The sequence below is a fragment of the Schistocerca cancellata genome, chromosome 9, assembly GCF_023864275.1.
Source record: "Schistocerca cancellata isolate TAMUIC-IGC-003103 chromosome 9, iqSchCanc2.1, whole genome shotgun sequence".
Taxonomy (NCBI): Eukaryota; Metazoa; Arthropoda; class Insecta; order Orthoptera; family Acrididae; genus Schistocerca; species Schistocerca cancellata.
Window position 1 is genome coordinate 412,702,583 of NC_064634.1, and position 19,643 is coordinate 412,722,225.

Here is a 19,643-nt window from a genome sequence, read left to right on the forward strand (position 1 = left end):
ATTCTTGTTTCTAGTACTGTTTTCATAAACTGAGAAGTTGATTTGAAGAAGAGATATATTGTTCCAGCAAATTTAATTAAGGAATCAGCAAATTTCTCTAAGGAATAAATCTATTAATATGCAATATTTAGTACTCCCAGTTCATTGAACAGGCCTCTGTAGGTTGCTCTTGAAATTCTTGCCACAAATAATTCCTATTACAAGCTTTTGGACCCAGAAAACTTTATCTTGGCTTGATGAGTTACCTCTAAAATGATTCTGATGATATTATCGAATGAAAATAAGTGAGGTATGCTATCTTTTCTGATATTTTAAAATTTTTATATCACCCATATTTCCCAAAATCTGTATTTTAAATTGACACTTAGGCCTTCAGTTGAATTTATCATCAGGTATAATCCAAAGAATGTAACATTGTCAACTCTTCTATCTGCTTGTGGTCATACTTTAGACCTATACAAGGAGGAAGCTTCTTAAAATATCTGAACTGCAAATAGTGTGTCTTTTTCAAAATTTAGTGACAAAGATTTGGCTAGGAACCATTTATTAATGTTCACAAAAATTTCATGAACATGTCTTTCTAAAACTATACTTGGTTTACTATTTATTCCAATGTTTGTCTCATCTGCCAATAAAAATCTTGGCACCTGACAATGTTCCTGATGAAAGGTCACTGATATACACAAGAAAAAGTAAGTGCTCCAAGACAGAACTTTGTGGGACACCACATATAATTAGTTCCGTGTTGGATGATGATTAGCTGCATAGAACAGCAATCTCTCCTGTTTACACCCTTTGTTTCCTGTCCAAGACAAATGATTTACAACATTTTGTGGCATTTTCTGTTGGAACATAATATTAAATTTACTTAAAAAAATATTTTATTTTACAAGGTAAAATACCTTTGACAGATCACAGAATATACCAGTAGTCTGTAATTTCTTGTCTAATGAATTAAGTACATTCTTGCTATATGTGTAAATACCCTTCTCAGTATTGAAACCCTTTAGAAACCCTTGATGGTTTTTCCTTGGCTCCTTTCTTATACAGATGCATACTGTATTTTAAAGACTATAGGATACTATGCCCCCTATGAACGATGGACCTTGCCATTAGTGGGGAGGCTTGTGTGCCTCAGCGATACAGATAGCCGTACCGTAGGTGCAACCACAATGGAGGGGTATCTGTTCAGAGGCCAGACAAATGCGTGGTTCCTGAAGAGGCGCAGCAGCCTTTTCAGTAGTTGCAGGGGCAACAGTCTGGATGATTGACTGATCAGGCCTTGTAACACTAACCAAAACAGCCTCGCTGTGCTGGTACTGTGAACGTTTGAAAGCAAGAGGAAACTACAGCCATTATTTTTCCCGAGGGCATGCAGCTTTACTTGTATGGTTAATGATGATGGCGTCCTCTTGGGTAAAATATTCCGGAGGTAAAATAGTCCACCATTCGGATCTTCGGGCGGGGACTACTCAAGAGGACGTCGTTATCAGGAGAAAGAAAACTGGGGTTCTACGGATCGGAGCGTGGAATGTCAGAATCGGGCAGGTAGGTCAGAAAATTTAAAAAGGGAAATGGATAGGTTAAAGTTAGATATAGTGGGAATTAGTGAAGTTCGGTGGCAGGAGGAACAAGACTTTTGGTCAGCTGAATACAGGGTTATAAATACAAAGTCAGGTAGGGGTAATGCAGGAGTAGGTTTAATAATGAATAAAAAAATAGGAATGCGGGTAAGCTACTACCAACAGCATAGTGAACGCATTATTGTGGCCAAGATAGACACGAAGCCCATGCATACTACAGTAGTACAAGTTTATATGCCAACTGGTTCTGCAGATGACGAAGAAATTGAAGATATGTATGACGAAATAAAAGAAATTATTCAGATAGTGAAGGGAGCCGAAAATTTAATAGTCATGTGTCACTGGAATTCACTACTAGGAAAAGGGAGAGAAGGAAACGTAGTAGGTGAATATGGATTGGGGCTAAGAAATGAAAGAGGAAGCCGCCTGGTAGAATTTTGCACAGAGCACAACTTAATCATAGCTAACACTTGGTTCAAGAATCATAAAAGAAGGTTGTATACATGGAAGAAGCATGGAGATACTGACAGATTTCAGATAGACTATATAATGGTAAGACAGATTTAGGAACCAGGTTTTAAATTGTAAGACATTCCCAGGGGCAGATGTAGACTCTGACCACAATCTATTGGTTATGAACTGTAGATTAAAACTGAAGAAATTGCAGAAAGGTGGGAATTTAAGGAGATTGGACCTGGATAAACTGACTAAACCAGAGGATGTAGAGAGTTTCAGAGAGAGAGTGTAAGGGAACAAATGGCAGGAATGGGGGAAAGAAATACAGTAGAAGAAGAATGGGTAGCTTTGAGGGATGGAGTAGTGAAGGCAGCAGAGGATCAAGTAGGTAAAAAGATGAGGGCTAGTAGAAATCCTTGGGTAACAGAAGAAATATTGAATTTAATTGATGAAAGGAGAAAATATAAAAATGCAGTAAATGAAGCAGGCAAAAAGGAATACAAACGTCTCAAAAATGAGATCGACAGGAAGTGTAAAATAGCTAAGCAGGGATGGCTAGAGGACAAATGTAAGGATGTAGAGGCTTATCTCACTAGGGGTAAGATAGATACTGCCTACAGGAAAATTAAAGAGACCTTTGGAGAAAAGGGAACCACTTGCATGAATATCAAGAACTCAGATGGAAACCCACTACTAAGCAAAGAAGGGAAAGCAGAAAGTTGGAAGGAGTATATAGAGGGTCTATACAAGGGCGATGTACTTTAGGACAATGTTATGGAAAGGGAAGAGGATGTAGATGAAGATGAAATGGGAGATATGATACTGCGTGAAGAGTTTGACAGAGCACTGAAAGACCTAAGTCGAAACAAGGCCCTGGGAGTAGACAACATTCCATTAGAACTACTGACGGCCTTGGGAGAGCCAGTCCTGACAAAACTCTACCATCTGGTGAGCAAGATGTATGAGACAGGCGAAATACCCTCACACTTCAAGAAGAATATAATAATTCCAATTCCAAAGAAAGCAGGTGTTGACAGATGTGAAAATTACCGAACCATCAGTTTAATAAGTCATGGCTGCAAAATACTAACGCGAATTGTTTACAGACGGATGGAAAAACTAGTAGAAGCCGACCTAGGGGAAGATCAGTTTGGATTCCGTAGCAATATTGGAACATGTAAGGCAATACTGACCCTACGACTTATCTTAGAAGCTAGATTAAGGAAAGGCAAACCTCCGTTTCTAGCATTTGTAGACTTAGAGAAAGCTTTTGACAATGTTGACTGGAATACTCTCTTTCAAATTCTGAAGGTGGCAGGGGTAAAATACAGGGAGCGAAAGGCTATTTACAATTTGTATAGAAACCAAATGGCAGTTATAAGAGTTGAAGGACATGAAAGGGAAGCAGTGGTTGGGAAAGGAGTGAGACAGGGTTGTAGCCTGTCCCCGATGTTATTCAATCTGTATATTGAGCAAGCAGTAAAGAAAACAAAAGAAAAATTCGGAGTAGGTATTAAAATCCATGGAGAAGAAATAAAAACTTTGAGGTTCGCCGATGACATTGTAATTCTGTCAGAGACAGCAAAGGACTTGGAAGAGCAGTTGAATGGAATGGACAGTGTCTTAAAAGGGGGATACAAGATGAACATCAACAAAAGCAAAACGAGGATAATGGAATGTAGTCGAATTAAGTTGGGTGATGCTGAGGGAATTAGATGAGGAAATGAGGCACTTAAAGTAGTAAAGGAGTTTTGCTATTTGGGGAGCAAAATAACTGCTGATGGTCGAAGTAGAGAGGATATAAAATGTAGACTGGCAATGGGAAGGAAAGCGTTTCTGAAGAAGAGAAATTTGTTAACATCGAGTATAGATTTAAGTGTCAGGAAGTCATTTCTGAAAGTATTTGTATGGAGTGTAGCCATGTATGGAAGTGAAACATGGACAATAAATAGTTTAGACAAGAAGAGAATAGAAGCTTTCAAAATGTGGTGCTACAGAAGAATGCTGAAGATTAGATGGGTAGATCACATAACTAATGAGGAGGTGTTGAATAGGATTGGGGAGAAGAGAAGTTTGTGGCACAACTTGACTAGTAGAAGGGATCGGTTGGTAGGATATGTTCTGAGGCATCAAGGGATCACCATTTATTATTGGAGGGCAGTGTGGAGGGTAAAAATTGTAGAGAGATACCAAGAGATGAAGACACCAAACAGATTCAGAAGGATGTAGGTTGCAGTAGGTACTGAGAGATGAAGAAGCTTGCACAGGATAGAGTAGCATGGAGAGCTGCATCAAACCAGTCTCAGGAGTGAAGACCACAACAACAAGATACTACGGGCTGTAAGACACAACTTAATTTTTAAATAATTTCTTAAAAAATAACATTTCTTCTTCTTCTTCTTCCTCCTCCTCATCATCGTCCTCTTCATATACAAGATAGTCTTCACTGCCATTAAGAGTTTTACTTATGCCACATTTATTGAAAGATTTAACAATATGTCTTCTCTCACTCTAGACCGTTACTTTTTTATTCACTGACCCACTTTGATTGTAGGTCGTTTTAAAGCTCCCTTTATTGTAAGTAAGTCCTCATGGAAAAAAACAGCAAGCTCTGTAGTTCCCCATCTCAATTTCTCTCACACACTCACTCTGTTAATCCATAATTTCATACCAACCTCATCCATCCAATCCTTGTCATGTATGTGAACACCACCCTTGCTGGTATATCAAAACAGTTTAGCACTGTTTTCCATTTGAAAATGATCATTGGATTAAGTTTAGTACCATCGGCACATCATGAAAGGACTACAGTGTCATGCATTTTGTAGTGTCCACTCTTTATAATTATGGTTTTAGCACCTTTCATGGGAACTTTTCTGTTACTTGGTACATCAAATGTCAGAGTAATTTCATCCATATTTGCTATTTGGCTTTCTTCCACACTTGCTTTCTTTTGATGGTGAATAATAAAGTGATGGAAAGATAATATTTTCCCTTTGTACTCTTGTGTCCTTTTTTGAGATGTTTGGTTTTGGTTTGCTTGCTAAGTCCATGACGCGTCATGAATCTGTAGCACCAAACCACTCTACCCTTAAAGTCTGTTAAGTCCTACTGTAGTGTTAGCTTATGAGCATGTATTGGAATCATTTTTGTATTAATTCCAATGCCATTTTGACAGTGTCCTTGAATGCATTTCTATACATCATCCTCTATTTTTGGCCATTTTTCATTCAGTCCCCTATTTGCACATTTAGTCTTCCTCATTTTTTTCAGTTCTCCTTTTCTAGCTCACCAATCATGAATGGTTTTTCTGTTGGTGGAGGGCTGAAATGCTGCTCGGCTGCTCTGTTTCCATGTTCCTGCATACGGTATTATTTTCAATATGAATACCTTTTGTTTTTTTCCATTACGGAACTAGCTATTAACAAAGATACTGTACTGTTACCGATAACCCAAATCACTTTCAATTCAAGTTCAGTGGCACTGTAGATTGCAGTGGTGTATCATAGGCCAGACGGTGTTCCGGGTTTGTGATGATGGTGCAGGAGGGAGACAGTGGTAGCAGGCTTGTGAATTCCCCCAACTCATGTTCGTTGCACAGGTGCACTGCTGCCGCCAGTTGGATCCAATGTTGCCAGATAAAGATAAGTTCCCACAGCATTGAATGTATGGCTGTTTTTAAGACTGTTGGGAATTTTAAATCAAATGCTGGACATTTTCATATGAATTTTGAGTATAAAGTGAATCTGAATTTTGGAGGCAATTTTTCAGAGAAAAAAGTGCATCTTGTAGTCCATAAAATATGGTAACTTGGGCATATTTCAGCCAGTCTGAATGTGTTTCAGTGATAAATGATTTATTATGCAAACATTACTAAAATGCTGCTAAAAAAAAGAGAAATGGATTGGCAAAATGGATAGTAGTACACTGTAAATAGGTATTTAAGGATTTAAGTACTGAAGTGACCAAATAAGCAACACTGTTATATGCAGAATGAGATGATATCCTCCTAGAGTTGTTATTTTGAATACTATTTTGTACTATTTTTTTCAGTTTTAGAAAGTCTGTTGATTGCTTTAGATTGTTACTAGTTCTGTAATTACTTGTTATTCCTTCCATAAAATTACACATGGTTTTCAAATTTATTTATAGTTGTGGTTTAGAAAGTCTCTTTCACATGTTAAACAATGGCAAGTCCAGGTTGGAATATCAAAACTGTTATGAACAGGATAGATTGCTACTCATTGTAAATATGACATGTGTTGCGGACAGGCACAATGAAAAGGCTGTTATGCACCAATTTTTGCCAAAGCCTTCTTCACAGAAGAAAGGAAACACATAAGCATTCACACAAGCAGGCAGACCTCATACACACAACTGCTATCTCCAGTTGCTAATGGTCAGAGTGCAACTCTTGCGTTGAACAAAAGCACCAATTCAGCTGAGCAGGCAGCTCTCTTCTCTCCCTCCACCCATACTCTGCTATCCCTCCCCCTTAATTTTCCATTCTGGATTGCCATTTTCATTCACCTCAGATGTCATACACACGAAAGACGGAAGTGATAATTGTATATGCCTGCAGAGCAAGCAAATGGAAATAATTCCTCACTGCAATGTCAAGACTGTTGATTTTTTAGGAGAACCAAGTCCCTCGGTGTTCCTAATTTAGAAACTTTCAATTTGTGTGATAATATTAACCTTGAAAAGGATATAGTCTCTCATGATTGTACTAATGTATCATTTCTACATTATAATGTTGAGGGCTTGGGTAACAAAATCGATGTATTTCAGGCCTTAGTTACAGATCTAGCTCCACATGTAATCGTGGTTACAGAGGATCAAAAAACTAACCATAATATTCGATGTTATAAGTTACAGGAGTATAATGTTACATCGTTTTTCTGTAGAACAGAACATAAAGGAGGTGGAGTTGCTACTTATGTAAGGAAATGTAACATAATAAGTTCTGTAGAAAAAGTATCATGGGTTAATGATTATTGTATTGAGAAAGATTTTGAAGCGGTGATAATTAAGTTAATGATTGTATCTGTCCCACTTATTGTGGTAGGTATATATTGAGCCCCTTCTGGTAATCTCAAGGTTTTCCTGGAAGCACTGAATAGTGTATTGGGAAAGCTAAGCAAGGGTGGCAATATAGTAAATATTTTATTGTTAGGAGACTTTAATATAAACACACCAAGCAACAGCCAAGAATGCAAAGGTTTACAAGACTGCATACGATCCTATGATATTAAAGATCTACTTGGTCATGTGCCCACTAGAATAACTGAGTCAAGCAGCAGTTCCATAGATCATGTAATGACCAATTATGAAAATGTTTTGTCGGCACAGACTGTAAACAGGCACATATCTGATCATCTAGGATGAGTATTAGTGATTGGTTGTCTTAATAAACTTAAACAAAACAAAAAATATGAGAATAGAAGATTATTTTCTGAATACATCACCACCTTGCTAAAGAAAACTTTGGGTCAAAAATCTTGGGAATCAGTTTATAGAGAAAGGGGAGCTGACAGCAAATGGGAAGCATTTGTAAAAATTTTAACTAGACATACAGATATTACTATCCCGGCAAAGAAGATCAATATAAATAAAAATAAACCACCAGTAGTCAAACGTGTAAAAACGGATGAAAAAACGAAAAGACTCAAAGAAGGAATGGAGTATATGTATAAGCTACACAGAGAAACCAGTCGTGATTTATATAAAGAGGCTTATAAAAAATATAAATATGAGTATCGCAAGGAAGTAAGGAGAAGGACAGTAGAACATATTAGCAAACAGATCAGAAATTCTGATTGTGTCTCAAAGTCGTGCTGGGCAGTAGTTAATGGTATGAGGAACACTGATTCAAAAACTAAAATTAATAATATAGAGTTAAGTATACATAATGATAATAGTTGGTAATATAGTTAATGATTACTTTATAGATGATATTGAAAATGATACTTGCATGAAACAGGAGAGGCAGTTTACCGTATTTTCTCAAATCTAAGCCGCACTTTTTTTCTGGTTTTTGTAATCCAAAAAACCGCCTGCGGCTTAGAATCGAGTGCAAAGCAAGCGGAAGTTCAGAAAAATGTTGGTACGTGCCGCCACAACTAACTTCTGCCGTCGAATATATGTAGCGCTACACAGGCATGCCTTGTAGGCACAAAGATAAATACGGGTGCCAAAACCTCTGCGTCAGTAAATAAATTAAAAAAAAAAAAAGGTGAAAGACGAGCCTTTTTTCTCCGCCTCGAGTTTCGACCACTGCATTTTCATACATTATCCAATGAAGCAAATACAAATTCCGTATTGTTCATCTTCGAATGTAGCACAATTTAAATGTACTACTAAAATCCGACTGGCAAGACTGTTTGGGATGTTTGTCAATATGGCCAACTCTACGTTCTGAATTTTTTCCTACCTGTGAGAATAGATGGTTGCTAATAGGAACCTGATGAAATGTGAATCACAGGCAGTATTCTCTTCACCATAAGAATAATACGAATATAAACATTTTGCCATGTATTCTTTCGTGTTTGCTGCTATCCCATTTAAATCCTGTTTGCCTAATAAACTACGAAACTTGAGTGAGACAATAGCAAACGCGGAAGAATATACGTATCGTGTCATGTTTATATTCGTATTATTCTTATGCCTAATAGTGATACAGTCAGAAATGAAGCACGGCAACTGACTAGATTTTTAAATCTAAGATGACTCTAATTTCTGTGCAGAATTTGATGTACTAAAGAAGCGGGCGCAAAGATTTTCAAACGGAGAAAAATTTTCGCCTAACTCTCGTTCAGAACATGTTGTATCATACGCAATCTATTATTTGGTTCTTGTTGATCATTATCAAAGAAAGCAGCAGTGTAAGTAACAACAAACTGCAGTCTCTTGCCATTGTTTCGCTAATGAGACGATTCCTCTCTTTTTTTTTAATTGTAAGCGGTGGTAGCGCGCACAAAAGCAAGCCGTGCCGCGAGCAGCGAGAGGCCGTAAACATGCACTATCAGAATGCGACAAACAATGCATGACACTGTACAGTAATGCATTTTCAGCTTAGAGTGACTGACGTAAACACCGATAACAAAGAAAACGGCACTTATCAGATCAAAGCAAAATAAGCAATCGATTCAAACCAGACGAAGCACGTGAAAAAGGAAGGGTACCTGTATAAATACGGACGGAGAGCCTGACCCATAGCAATGACTACCTGGTAAAGCTTAACTGCTAAGCTTACGACTCGAACCAAACTACTGTAGCTGTATCGTCATTCATTTGACCTAAATTGTGTCTCATGTTACGATGGACCAACTTTGTTTCGATTTGGAGGTGCGGCCTAAAACTTTTCTCTCCCCTTGAATTTCGAGTCTCAAATTTCAGGTGCAGCTTAGATTCGAGTGCGGTTTAGATTCGAGTAAATACAGTAAATATGATAAGGAAAAGGAACGGGACTCTTGTAAGCTACCTACAGTAACCATCAAGGACGTAACACAGCTAATTGACAGCGTAAAAAATAAAAGATCAGCTGGATGGGATGAATTTTCTCCTTTTCTACTGAAAAAAAATGCAAGGGTTAGTTAGCCAGACTATTAGTCCATCTAATGTACTTGAAGAAGGTGTGGTTCCGAAGAAACTGAAACTAGCCATAGTTAAACCTTTATATAAAACTGGGGAAAGAAAGCAACCACAGAACTACAGACCAGTTGCCTTATCCTCAGTGTTTGGTCAATTAATTGAAAAAATAATGCTAGAAATCTTAATCGAGCACTATAATACAAATATCTCAATAGGAGATTTCCAACATGGCTTTAGAAGTGGTCGGAGCACCATATCTGCAGCAGTACAGTTTGTACACTGTCTGATGGAGAAAATAAATGAGGGCCACAAAATGGCAGGAGTGTTTTTAGATCTTTCCAAAGCGTTTGACAGAGTCCATCATGGCGCTCTTTTAAGTAAACTTGCTTGTAATGGTGTCAGTGGGAAACTATAGCTTTTAATAGAATCTTACCTTAAAGATAGACAACAATGCACAGAAGTTGTGTATGATAATGGAGATGTAATCGAAAAAAAAGAAGATCAAAGATAAGAAATATAAATTTTGGTGTACCACAAGGCTCTATCTTGGGCCCCTTCTTGTTTATTTGCTACGTGAATGATATCCCAAAGGTATTAGACACCAGTCATTGTATTACTATGTATGCTGATGACACCTCTGGGGTTTGCTGGGCACGTAGTAATGATGGCCTAAATTCAGTGACACAGAATTTTGTTGAAAAAGCCCAATGTTGTTGTTCTCTTCAGTCCTGAGACTGGTTTGATGCAGCTCTCCATGCTACCCTATCCTGTGCAAGCTTCTTCATCTCCCAGTACTTACTGCAACCCACATCCTTCTGAATCTGCTTAGTGTATTCATCTCTTGGTCTCCCTCTACGATTTTTACCCTCCACGCTGCCCTCCAATGCTAAATTTGTGATCTCTTGATGCCTCAGAACATGTCCTACTAACGGTCTCTTCTTTTTGTCAAGTTGTGCCACATACTCCTCTTCTCCCCAATTCTGTTCAATACTTCATCATTAGTTATGTGACTACCCATCTAATCTTCAGCATTCTTCTGTAGCACCACATTTCGAAAGCTTGTCCAAACTATTTATCGTCCATGTTTCACTTCCATACAAATACTTTCAGAAACGACTTCCTGACACTTAAATCTATACTCGATGTTAACAAATTTCTCTTCTTCAGAAACGCTTTCCTTGCCATTGCCAGTCTACATTTTATATCCTCTCTACTTTGACCATCATCAGTTATTTTGCTCCCCAAAAAGCAAAATTCCTTTACTACTTTAAGTGCCTCATTTCCTCATCTAATTCCCTCAGCATCACCCAACTTAATTCGACTACATTCCATTATCCTCGTTTTGCTTTTGTTGATGTTCATCTTATATCCTCCTTTCAAGACACTGTCCATTCCATTCAACTGCTCTTCCAAGTCCTTTGCTGTCTCTGACAGAATTACAATGTCATCGGCGAACCTCAAAGTTTTTATTTCTTCTCCATGGATTTTAATACCTACTCCGAATTTTTCTTTTGTTTCCTTTACTGCTTGCTCAATATACAGATGGAATAACATCGGGGACAGGCTACAACCCTGTCTCACTCCCTTCCCAACGGCTGCTTCCTTTTCGTGCCCCTCGACTCTTATAACTGCCATCTGGTTTCTGTACAAATTGTAAATAGCCTTTCGCTCCCTGTATTTTACCACTGCCACCTTTAGAATTTTGAAAGAGAGTATTCCAGTCAACATTGTCGAATGCTTTCTCTAAGTCTACAAATGCTAGAAACGTAGGTTTGCCTTTCCTTAATCTATTTTCTAAGATAAGTCGTAAGGTCAGTATTGCCTCACGTGTTCCAACATTTCTGCAGAATCCAAACAGATCTTCCCTGAGGTCGGCTTCTACCAGTTTTTCCATTCGTCTGTAAAGAATTCACATTAGTATTTTGCAGCTGTGACTTATTAAACTGATAGTTCGGCAATTTTCACATCTGTCAACACCTGCTTTCTTTGGGATTGGAATGATTATATTCTTCTTGAAGTGTGAGGGTATTTCGCCTGTCTCATACATCTTGCTCACCAGATGGTAGAGTTTTGTCAGGACTGGGTCTCCCATGGCTATCAATAGTTCCAATGGAATGTTGTCTACTCCCAGGGCCTTGTTTCGACTCGGGTCTTTCAATGCTCTGTTAAACTCTTCATGCAGTATCGTATCTCCCATTTCGTCTCCATCTACATCCTCTTCCATTTCCATAATATTGTCCTCAAGTACATCACCCTTGTATAGACCCTCTGTATACTCCTTCCACCTTTGTGCTTCCCCTTCTTTGCTTAGAACTGGGTTTCCATCTGAGCTCTTGATGTTCATACAAGTGGCTCTCTTTTCTCCAAAGGTCTCTTTAATTTTCCTGTAGGCAGTATCTATCTTACCCCTAGTGAGATAAGCCTCTACATTCTTACATTTGTCCTCTAGCCATGCCTGCTTAGCCATTTTGCACTTCCTGTCGATCTCATTTTTGAGACGTTTGTATTCCTTTTTGCCTTCTTCATTTACTGCATTTTTATATTTTCTCCTTTCATCAATTAAATTCAATATTTCTTCTGTTACCCAAGGATTTCTACTAGCCCTTGTCTTTTTACCTACTTGATCCTCTGCCGCCTTCACTACTTCATCCATCAGAGCAACCCATTCTTCTTCTACTGTATTTCTTTCCCCAATTCCTGTCAATTGTTCCCTTATGTTCTCCCTGAAACTCTGTACAACCTCTGGTTTAGTCAGTTTATCCAGGTCCCATCTCCTTAAATTCCCACCTTTTTGCAGTGTCTTCAGTTTTAATCTACAGTTCATAACCAATAGATTGTGGTCAGAGTCCACATCTGCCCCTGGGAATGTCTTACAATTTAAAACCTGGTTCCTAAATCTCTGTCTTACCATTATATAATCTATATGAAATCTGTCAGTATCTCCATGCTTCTTCCATGTATACAACCTTCTTTTATGATTCTTGAACCAAGTGTTAGCTATGATTAAGTTATGCTCTGTGCAAAATTCTACCAGACGGTTCCCTCTATCATTTCTCTCCCCCAATCCATATTCACCCACTATGTTTCCTTCTCTTCCTTCTCCTACTCTCGAATTCCAGTCACCTATAACTATTAAATTTTCGTCTCCCTTCACTACCTGAATAATTTCTTTTATCTCATCATACATTTCATCAATTTCTTCATCATCTGCAGAACCAGTTGGCATATAAAGTTGTACTACTGTAGTAGGCATGGGCTTCGTGTCTATCTTGGCCACAATAATACGTTCACTATGCTGTTTGTAGTGGCTTACCCGCACTCCTATTTTTTTTATTCATTATTAAACCTACTCCTGTGTCACCCCTATTTGATTTTGTATTTATAACCCTGTATTCACCTGACCAAAAGTCTTGTTCCTCCTGCCACCAAACTTCACTAATTCCCACTATATCTAACTTTAACCTATCCATTTCCCTTTTTAAATTTTCTGCCCTACCTGCCCGATTCTGACATTCCACGCTCCGATCCGTAGAACGCCAGTTTTCTTTCTCCTGATAACGACGTCCTCTTGAGTAGTCCCCGCTCGGAGATCCGAATGGGGGACTATTTTACCTCCGGAATATTTTACCCAAGAGGACACCATCATCATTTAACCATACAGTAAAGCTGCATGCCCTCGGGGAAAATTACGGCTGTAGTTTCCCCTTGCTTTCAGCCGTTCACAGTACCAGCACAACAAGGCCGTTTTGGTTAGTTTTACAAGGCCAGGTCAGTCAATCATCCAGACTGTTGCCCCTGCAACTACTGAAAAGGATGCTGCCCCTCTTCAGGAACCACGCGTTTGTCTGGCCTCTCAACAGATACCCCTCCGTTGTGGTTGCACCTACGGTACGGGCATCTGTATCGCTGAGGCACACAAGCCTCCCCACCAATGGCTAGGTCCATGGTTCATGGAGGTAGGGAAAAGCCCAAACACATTTTGAAAAAGAAAACCTGAGTGTCAGTATTAACAAAACTAATTTAATTTATTTTAAGACAAGTGGCTCAAATAAAAATACTGTCCTAAATGAGGACATTCAGGAAAATACCTGTTCAGAATGTAAATTTCTGGGGATATATATAGATGAGTCTTTCGTGGAATCAGCAAATAAATCATGTCTGTAGTAAAATAACATCTAGTCTATATTTACTAAGGAGATTAGTTCAATATCTAGATATTGAAGCAATAAAAATAGCATATTTTGGGTTGGTGTATCCCCATCTATCTTATGGAATTGTATTGTGGGGTGGGTGTAGCCAATACAATACAAGAAGGGTATTTGTATTGCAGAAAGGAGTAATAAGAACTATGGCAAAAGTAAGACCCAGAACTTCATGCAAAAACCTGTTTATCAATTTTAATATTATGACTATCTATGCAGTATATATGTTTCAATCAATATTATTCGTGAAAAAAGACAAAAAGTGACAAACAGGAATATGGAAATCCATGATTATGATACAAGACACAAATCAGAGTTTCATATGGTGAGCAGAAGATTGAATCTAACAACAAATACCCCATTCATTAAGGGAGCAATATTTTATAATTATCAGCCAAACAATCTGAAACAGCTTTCTGGTAGAATTTTTAAAAATGAGTTAAAAAAATGGCTTATATTGAAGTGCCCATACAGTATGGTGCTGACATGATTTGACCTCAGGAATGCTATGTTAAATAGACTTAAATGATCTTTTACTTAATAGCATGTAATCTATATATATATTGTGTATCAATAATCTAAATGTAATTACTGTAACATTGCCCATGCATGTTAAATACATGTTTAGAGCTGTAAGATAAATAAATAAATAAAATTCAATGTGGCAATTGCAGTCTGGCAAGAGTGGCTGGAGATAGTGGTCGTGTGTGTCTGTGAGATGTGCCTGCTTGTGTGAATGTGTGTATTTTTTTCTTTGGTTTCTGAGGAACGCTTTCCCCAAAAGCTCAATGTGTAATATTCTTTTTGTTTTTGTTGTGCCTGTTTATAGCTCAACGTGTCATTTGTATAGTGACTAGCAATATTTCACATCTTACAATGATACATTTGTTGAATGACTTCAAATTTATTATTCATATGAATGATTTTTTTTCTGCTTCATGGAAGTGAAGTACCAGCTGTAGACTGCAAATATTTAATTTAATCCAGTGAAACGTCTCTTCTTACATTATTTGTAAGTGTAAACTGTAAAATATAAACGGTCAGAAATCACTTTTTAAGCATATAATTACACTGAAGAGCCAAAGAAACTGGTGCACCTGCCTTAATATAGTGTTGGGCCCCAGTGAACACCCAGAAGTGCCGCAACACGATGTAGCAAGGATTCAACTAATGTCTGAAGTAGTGCTGTAGGGAATTGACACCATGAATCCTGCAGGGTTGTCCATAAATCTGTAAGAGTACGAGCAGGTGGAGATCTCTTCTGGACAGCGTGTTGCCTGGCATCCCAGATATGCTCAATAATGTTCATGTCTGGGGATTTTGGTGGCCAGCAGAGGTGTTTAAACTTGGAAGAGTGTTCCTGGAGCCACTCTGTAGCAGTTCTGGATGTGTAGGGTGTCACATTGTCATGCTGGAATTGCCCAAGTCCTTCGGAATGCACAATGGCCACGAAGGGATGCAGGTGATCAGACAGGATGCTTACGTACATGTCTGTCACCTGTCAGAGTCATATCTAGACATATCAGAGGTCCCATATCACTCCAACTGCACATGCCCCACACTATTACAGAGCCTCCATCAGCGTGAATGGACCCCTGATGACATGCAGGGTCCCTGGATTCATGAAGTTGTCTCCATACCCGTGCACATCAATTTGCTCGATTCAGTTTGAAATGAGACTTGTCCATTGATGCAACATGTTTCCAGTCATCAACAGTCCAATGTCACTGTTGGTGGGCTCAGGTGAGGTGTAAAGCTTCTTGTCGTGCAGCCATCAAGGATACATGAGTGGGCCTTCGGCTCTGAAAGTCCATATCAGTTATATTTTGTTGAATGGTTCGCATGCTGACACTTGTTATGGCCCAGCATTGAAATCCACAGCAATTTGCGGAGGGGTTGCACTTTCCTCATATTGAACGATTCTCTTCAGTTGTCGTTGGTCCCGTTCTTACACGACCTTTTTCCAGCCGCAGTGATGTTGGAGATTTGATGTTTTACTGGATTACTGATATTCACGGTACACTTATGAAATGATCATAAGGGAAAATCACTACTTCATCACTATCTTTGAGATACTGTGTCCCATCACTTGTTCACTGACTATAACACCACGTTCAAACTCACTTAAATCTTGATAAGCTGCCATAGCTGATCAAACAACTGCGCCAGACACTCATCGTCTTATGTAAGTGTTGCTGATCACAGCACCATATTCTGTGTGTTTACATGTCTCTGTATTTGAATACACATGCCTATACCAGTTTCTTTGGGACTTCAGTGTATAAAATATCAATAAGTCATGTTATTAATGATACTGGCACTTAGTGTGAAACCTGTGGGCTTATAAAATTTTGGCACTTCATAAAACACATTAGTAGTGCCTATCTTTTTACCAAAAATTCAGTGTTTTACTTTATTTTAGTTTATTCTGGAGAATGTTGTCATGTGGTATCTAATTCATAAAAACACACAAAAATTTTGATGTGTTACCCAGCAAAGTGAACTTTAAATTTATTAAGAATGAAAAGGAGTGACATTGCTGACAGAAAGGGTGACTGAATATCCAAGCAAAATTGTTGAAGTTTAGTAAATTGATGGTGTGCAAATTACATCATAAGGGAACAATGCTGAGCACTTATGGGTTCAAGTCCGTAGAAGCAAAGCACACAGTAAATAGTCTGTTGACATATGGGTAAATTGTTATTAAGCAGCAATTTCTGCAATATTATGAACAATATAAATAAATGCCAAATAAGTGGAAACTTCGATGCTTTTGTTGCCCAGATCTGTACATCATTGTTAGCAAACTAACTGAGGAAACTTATTCTGCCTTTTTGCTTTTAGAAGATGCCAGAATGAAAGAGTCATCATATGTGTGAATGAAGTAACATAGTTTCAAAAAGGGCAGCCTACATTAAACTTTTACAAGAAAATGAAGTGTCAGATTAAAGCACCCATTCACTGATTCAGATGAATAGTGATTTAATACACATTATACTGTGAATAGTTGTCAAAGTGTGCACAGAGCAGTGTCAAATAGTAGTGCTGGTCAATGTTTCATTGTTGTGCTATATAGTGGTATTGGTGTATAGACAGGTAGCATACATATTTATGTGTACATAAATTGTGTGTATGTCTCCACTAAACATGTCAATTCCATTAACTCCATATATGTTTTCCAGGCCTGTGGATTAGTTAAGAATTTGGCGTTAATGGCTCATATTACAACAGAAGTAGAAGAAGGTCCTATAATTCGGCTAGCATTTAATATGGGAGTGGAAGATGTTAATTTGCTTGGTGGAGAGGAAATTAACAGTTGTGATGTCTACATGGTATTTCTTAATGGTGAGTAATTCTTTCTAAATTAACTTGCTTATTTGCAAGTGAAATTTGAGCAACTAGTGGAACGGAGCAGGGTTAATTAGTTTTTTTAATACCTCATGAAACTACAAGCTTTTTGATGTGAAAGTAGAAGTTTGTGACGTTTTGTAACACTTTCTCGACATAGATTTTTTTCAGTTACTTACGTATGTCTTCATAATGTTCTTCATCTGAGATATCTGTCATGGGAAATGACAGTACCTTGAAATTTAGTTGCTGAATACCACGTTTCACCTTGTCACAGGCATTAAATTGGTTTTGAATTAGGCACTGTTGCATTATTGGGAAGAAAACAGTGTTGTAAGATGAAACAGAAGAGGAACTGTGTGGCATGCTTGTACCTTTTTTTGTAAGAAAAGTATAACTTTCTACAACGTTACTTTCAAAACTGGAAAGTGGAGATTGAAATACAAAATTTTGAAGTATTTACACTATTCACCAGTATAAGGAACTACTGTTTCTGTTTGTGTGTCTGCCATTCTGCTACCTGTCCTTACACTCATTTTAACCCTCTTTTCCTTTATTTTCTGCTTTTCAACTTTTGTATCTATATTTACATTATACTTCACAAGACATATTATGATATGTGGTGGAGGGTAAATCTGTTACTACTATCATTTCACCCTTCCCTGTCCCATTTGAGAACGGTGTTTGAGAACACTTTGATAAACCTGACTGAGCTCTGATTTTATCATCATTGTTATTTTGTGAAACATACACTACTGGCCATTAAAATTGCTACACCAAGAAGAAATACAGATGATAAATGGGTATTCATTGGACAAATATATTATACTAGAACTGACATGTGATTACATTTTCACATTTTCACACAATTTGGGTGCGTAGATCCTGAGAAATCAGTACCCAGAACAACCACTTCTGGCCGTAATAACGGCCTTGATACACCTGGGCATTGAGTCAAACAGAGCTTGGATGGCGTGTACAGGTACAGCTGCCCATGCAGCTTCAACACGATTCTACATCAAGAGTAGTGACTGGCGTATTGTGACGAGCCAGTTGCTCGGCCACCATTGACCAGATGTTTTCAATTGGTGAGAGTTCTGGAGAATGTGCTGGCCAGGGCAGCAGTCGAACATTTTCTGTATCCAGAAAGGCCCATACAGGACCTGCAACATGCGGCCATGCATTGTCCTGCTGAACTGTAGGGTTTCGCAGGGATCGAATAAAGGGTAGAACCATGGGTCGTAACACATCTGAAATGTAACGTTTATTATTCAAAGTGCCGTCAATGTGAACAAGAAGTGACTAAGACATGTAACCAATGGCACCCCATACCATCATGCCAGGTGATACGTCAGTATGGCAATGAAGAATACACGCTTCCAATGTGCGTTCACCGCGATGTTGCCATACACGGATGCGACCATCATGATGCTGTAAACAGAACCTGGATTCATCCAAAAAAATGACGTTTTGCAATTTTTGCACCCAAGTTCGTCATTGAGTACACCATCACAGGTGCTCCTGTCTGTGATGCAGCGTCAAGGGTAACCGCAGCCATGGTCTCCGAGCTGATAGTCCATGCGGCTGCAAACGTCGTCTAACTGTTCGTGCAGATGATTGTTGTCTTGCAAACGTCCCCATCTGTTGGCTCAGGGATAGAGACCTGGCTACACAATCTGTTACAGCCATGCGGATAAGATGCCTGTCATCTCGACTGCTAGTGATACAAGGCCTTTGGGATCCAGCACGGTGTTCCGTATTATCCTCCTGAACCCACCGATTCCATATTCTGCTAACAGTCATTGGATCTCGACCAACGTGAGCAGCAATGTCGTGATATGGTAAACCGCAATCGCGATAGGCTACAATCTGACTTTTATCAAAGTCGGAAACGTGATGGTACGCATTTCTCCTCCGTACACGAGGCATCACAACAACGTTTCACCAGGCAATGCTGGTCAACTGCTGTTTGTGTATGAGAAATCGGTTGGAAACTTTCCTCATGTCAGCACGTTGTAGGTGTCGCCACCAGCGCAAACCTTGTGTGAATGCTCTGAAAAGCTAATCATTTGCGTATCACACCACCTTTTTCCTGTCGGTTAAATTTCGTGTCTGTAGCACATTATCTTCATGGTGTAGCAATTTTAATGGCCAGTAGTGTATGTGACAGGAAGAAAGATGTTGTCCAACTCTTCTAGGAAAATACACTCACACAATTGCAACAGTGATGCACACCACCTCTCTTATAGGACCTAGCACTGGAGCTTGTTGAGGGGTCTCACATATACTAAATGGCGGGTGGCATAGAGTGTTTTATGCAGATTCTGTTCATGTTAGTTTCTTGCGTTACTTACCTTACTTACTAAATTCTGTATTCCATATAGTGTAATACATTTAGTGGAAAGAAAGAGATTCCTGGGCGTGTCTGAGCACGGCATCATCACTGGTGTAAAATGTGCAC

At 38.7% G+C, this 19,643-nt stretch overlaps 1 protein-coding gene across 2 annotated transcripts in view; it reads left to right on the forward strand.

Annotated features, from left to right (window-relative positions):
• LOC126100625 (DNA-directed RNA polymerase III subunit RPC2) overlaps window positions 1–19,643 on the forward strand; it is a 178,484-nt gene that overhangs the window by 110,343 nt on the left and 48,498 nt on the right. For both annotated transcript variants that reach the window (XM_049911251.1, XM_049911252.1), the window contains exon 11: window positions 17,017–17,179. In XM_049911251.1, the coding sequence (XP_049767208.1) occupies window positions 17,017–17,179 (163 nt within the window). The remainder of the gene's footprint in view (window positions 1–17,016; window positions 17,180–19,643) is intronic.